The sequence below is a fragment of the Quercus lobata genome, chromosome 10 (assembly GCF_001633185.2).
Source record: "Quercus lobata isolate SW786 chromosome 10, ValleyOak3.0 Primary Assembly, whole genome shotgun sequence".
NCBI lineage: Eukaryota > Viridiplantae > Streptophyta > Magnoliopsida > Fagales > Fagaceae > Quercus > Quercus lobata.
Window position 1 is genome coordinate 65,851,214 of NC_044913.1, and position 4,553 is coordinate 65,855,766.

The 4,553-nt window shown below is 39.1% G+C and overlaps 1 protein-coding gene across 1 annotated transcript; it reads left to right on the forward strand.

Moving 5' to 3' along the window:
- The first annotated feature begins 3,390 nt into the window (after positions 1-3,390).
- LOC115965263 lies at positions 3,391-4,553 on the forward strand. The gene is made up of 2 exons (XM_031084434.1): positions 3,391-4,361; positions 4,475-4,553. Exons 1-2 carry the CDS (start codon positions 3,391-3,393, stop codon positions 4,551-4,553), a joined length of 1,050 nt encoding a protein of 349 aa, XP_030940294.1.

Sequence of the window (4,553 nt, forward strand, 5' to 3'; positions counted from 1 at the left end):
GGGAGTAGTACTGACTTTGAGTGCCTGACTGTCAATGGAAGCCGCACTGAGTTTGGGTGGCTGAGTGTCAATGGGAGCAGCACCTTCGGCACGGTGAGTTTGAGAGAGCAGAGTGTCTACGAGTGAGTTGATTTTGAAATTTTCACAGTGAGGGGATGAGTTTGAGAGAGCGGAGTTTGAGAGAGCGGTGTCTGAGATTGAGAGATTTTGAACGGGTCTGAGACTGTAGATTGTTTTAAGTGGGAAGGGAAAAAAACGTTAAAACGAAATCAAGTTTATAAAACTCAATTTTGGAAAGCGAGTTTTATAAACTCGCTATCCAACTGGAAACTTTTGCCATGTCAGCAACAAAAAAACCACAAAAACGAGTCTTAAAAGCTCGATTTTTAATTGGATCTCGAGTTTAAGAAACTCGAGATGCTATTATTATATATTCTTTCGTAACAAGACAACTAACGAAATACTTAGCATATTTCAGTTATTTAGAAATGAAATTCCTCTACACAGCCTTCTTAGCCAAAAACAGAGAATCCTCACTGAGTCTCTCAACCTCTCTAACTCTTACCCTCACTAACTCTCACTCACCCATAACTCCTACACCACATTGCCTCTCACTCTCACTCATCACACTGCCTCTCTCACTGCTCTTCCCCCTCAACAAATTGATATCTCAGGTAAGGGTTTGCATAATTTGATTGTCATTGTAGTTGGGTATTAGTTGTTTATGGGTGTGGGTTAAAGAGTTTAACTAATTATGTTGTACATAGTTGACATAACTTAGTTAATTTACCAATATTATGTGTTATAGAAGTTTGTTTTGTTAGTGTTAATTTTTTGAGTATTTATTTGCCCATTTTGTTATGAAAATTTTATTCATCATTTCTAGGCTTTTATTTTTATCATGATCTTACAAGTTTTTTTGACTTTATTCATCATTATTTTGGGTATGAAATGGGTAGTGATTGAATGGAATGAATGGGTATCATAATCATTATTTTGGGTATGAAATGGGTAGTGATTGAATGGAATGAATGAGTATCATAATCATACTCCTGAAAGTAATTCTTAAAATGTAGTGACCTACAATACATGACTATATAAGGAATTGATCATTATTAAAATAAAATAAAAAGTATAAGAATTGGTCATTTTGGAAACAATTTGGTATTTGGTAATGACATTTAAGCCTTAAGGATATGGAATACTATCGTCTTGTTAATTTAATATGTCTTATTAATGCTACATCATCTTTGTAAAGTACCATCTTTGTAAAGTCTTCTCTCGTTCTATGTATTCTTTAAATATATATATTTTCCTTACCTTTTATTTTTTGGGGTTGCTCCAGCAGATATGTTTCAAATTTGCTTCTGAAGCCAAACTTAGAACCATAGGTACCACAAGTTACATAATGGCTATAAAACTAGTAATTACCTATGAAAATTCTGGCTTGAATATGTTCAGCCTTAAGATCGCATTACTTTTTTTCCCCCACTTTACGACTATGTGATTTAACTAACTAACATAGTAACTTGACTTGAATAGGTTCACAATGCCTGAAATTGATATAATCTTATACCACGGTGGTCCGCTTAAGAATGTCAATGCGAACAAGGGATTGCCATTTGAAGGGCCAGGTATAAAGACCTATTATACCCAAATTGATCGTAGGTTGAAGACCCTTGATGAATTGAAGAAGATTGTCATGGAAGAGTTGTGTCAGAATCCTGCTATACATAACATACAAATTACTTATCATATGCCAAACGAAATCTTGAAGCACCAGATTAATTACAAGTATATGGTGATAGAAACAGACAAACATGTAAAGATCATGTTTGACAAGTTGGAAAGAATAGCTGAAGTAACTAATATTGAGTTGTACATACAGTTGGAGCCACGTGCAGTTTGGGAAGAGGATATCCAACAAACAACCACAACCTTACAGGTTATGGTTCCAGATGCTCAATATGAGTATTCTACACATGTAGAGGATGATTATGTTCATGCCGATGGTGATGTTCATGCTGATGGTGATGATGATGACGATGATGATGATGATGATGATGACAACTATGTTGATGATGACGATGATGACGACTATCTTGATGAGACTACTGCCATTAACAATGATGATGATGACGACGACGACGACTATGTTGATGAGAATATTGCCATTAACGGTGAAGATTTTGTGGATAGAGATGAGTATGAAGACACGATTGGCAGAGACCTTGGGGACTTTGAGAGGGACATTAATGACGATGAGACATTGGATGGTAGTGAACCTTATGCAGACAATGTTATTAGTGTCCAAAACATTATGAATACAATCCCTGCCTACGCACCTCCTGCATTGTCATTCTCTGCAAATACCTGGGAAAATATGGTTGATCCTTCACTTATTGATATGCCATTTGTGTCTACTTGGAGAGAGGGGATGAATTTGTGCAAAGGGTTGACTTTTGCCAATAAAGAGGAGGTGAAGCGCGTATTAACAATTTGTGCCCTCAAGGAAAACAAATATTTTACGATCATTAGGTCAATGACAAAAAAACTTTGTGCGAAATGCGTGCATGAGTCATGCAAGTGGTATGTCTGTGCAGTTATGAAGCCCGATCTCCACCAACTATGGATGGTCATCGTGTATGTGGGTCCTCACACGTGTATATCGACTGGGGTGCGAAATGATGGTAAAATGATGAGTTGTACTTTTATTGCATCAAACATTCATCAGAAGTTATGTGAGGATTACACTACCCCAATTAAGCATCTCAAATCTATGATAGAGACGAAATATAGTGGCCAGAAGCCTTCTTACTACAAGGTATGGGATGCGAAACAAAAGGCGATTGCGAAGATGTTTGGGAATTAGGAAGAGTCTTACCAAAGGTTGGAAAAATTGCTAATGACATATATTGATCAAGACCCGACTATCCAAGTGTTCTATTGTATCAGATCCACCGATGAAGATGACGCTGTATTGTTGCATTATGTGTTTTGGTCTTTCGGTCCATGTATATCAGGATTTAAATACTGCAAGCCGGTTATCAGTATTGATGGGATCCATCTGTATGGTAAATATCAGGGAAAGTTGTTGGTCGCAATGGCAACCGACGCTAACAACAAGGTATTCCCTCTTGCGTTTGCTGTTGTGGATTGTGAGTCAGGGTCCAGTTAGAGGTGGTTTTTACAGTGCCTCCGAGATACGATTGGCCACGTGATACCTAAGGAAGGCATTTGCATAATTTCTGACCGACATCTCAGTATCAAAAATGCCATTGCAAACTGGCCTAGAAGGGATGATGGAAGTACACCAGTATTTCATAGATATTGCCTTTGACATGTTGTTAGCAACTTCAACACCCATTTTCAGAACTCACCCTAAAGTCAATGGCGTTGAAAGCGGGATATGCTAGTCAGGTAGTGAAATTTGATGCCATAATGGAGTCCATTAAGCTGGTGGAAATTGAGGCCATTAGGAATAAGAAGAAGGTGACGGGGAAGGATGGCAAGGAAAAGAATCAAGATTATCTTCCATACACATACCTAATGGGCGAGTCTGTGGATATGTGGACCCAGTCACATGATGGTGGGAGATGTTTTGGGGCAATGACAACCAATATATCAGAGTGCTTCAATGGTGTACTGAAAGGTGCACGGGGCCTTCCTATTGCCGCATTGTTTGAGTTCACTTGGAACAAACTTGTTCAATATTTCCACGACCGGCGCAAAGAATACCATTTTGAGTTCTCAGAGGGTAAGAAATGGAGTGAATATGCCTTCTCCACGTGGGATGGAAATAAGCGTAAATCTAAGAAACACTATCTCAAGCCATTTAGCAATGAAGAGCTGATACTTCAAGTAGTTACCCAACTCAACACGAGTAGCGCAGGAGGGGGAAACCATAGTTATGAAGTTCGGTTACAGGAAAAAACATGCAGTTGTGGGAAATGGCAAAACATAGGGATCCCATGTTCACATGCAATTAGAGTATGTGACTATTTACATATTGATTCGACCACATATATTCACCCATGTTATGGTTTGAACAACGCCCTTAACACTTATGAGCATGCATTTGTGGTTCCAAAGTCGCAGTTGTTGTGGAGGGATCCCATAGGGCCAAAGTGGTTGCCTAATCCAGCATTGTTACGAGCTAAAGGTCGACCAGTGAAGTCGAGAATAAGGAATGAGATGGATGGAGTGAGGAATAAGGATCGAGAACTGGGATGGCGGAGGGAGGACGCAGATTTGATAGAGAGTCAACCCAAGCAGACATGTGGACTGTGTCATGTTTCCGGGCATAATCGCAGAAAATGTCCGCAGTCCCGTGGTGCTTCCACAAGCGGTCATGTTCCAGAGTAGGTAGGTAGATGGCAAAAAGTTATGCATCGTTTAAATAATTGTTGTTCGTTCCATGTTTACCTAATGTTTACTATATTGTCTCCTAACGTGATTACTCTATGTTTTTCAGGCATGCTTCCATGGATGATGTTTTTGTCGTGCGGACCGGCGATCTTAGGAAAAGTGACTACGTTGTATCTGCTATGTGA

Excerpts from the sequence above, each read along its gene's own strand:
- LOC115965263 (XM_031084434.1), top strand. The coding sequence starts at position 3,391 with ATGGCGTTGAAAGCGGGATATGCTAGTCAGGTAGTGAAATTTGATGCC. Across the intron at positions 4,362-4,474 it reads ACAAGCGGTCATGTTCCAGA|GCATGCTTCCATGGATGATG; the intron begins GTAGGTAGGTAG and ends TATGTTTTTCAG.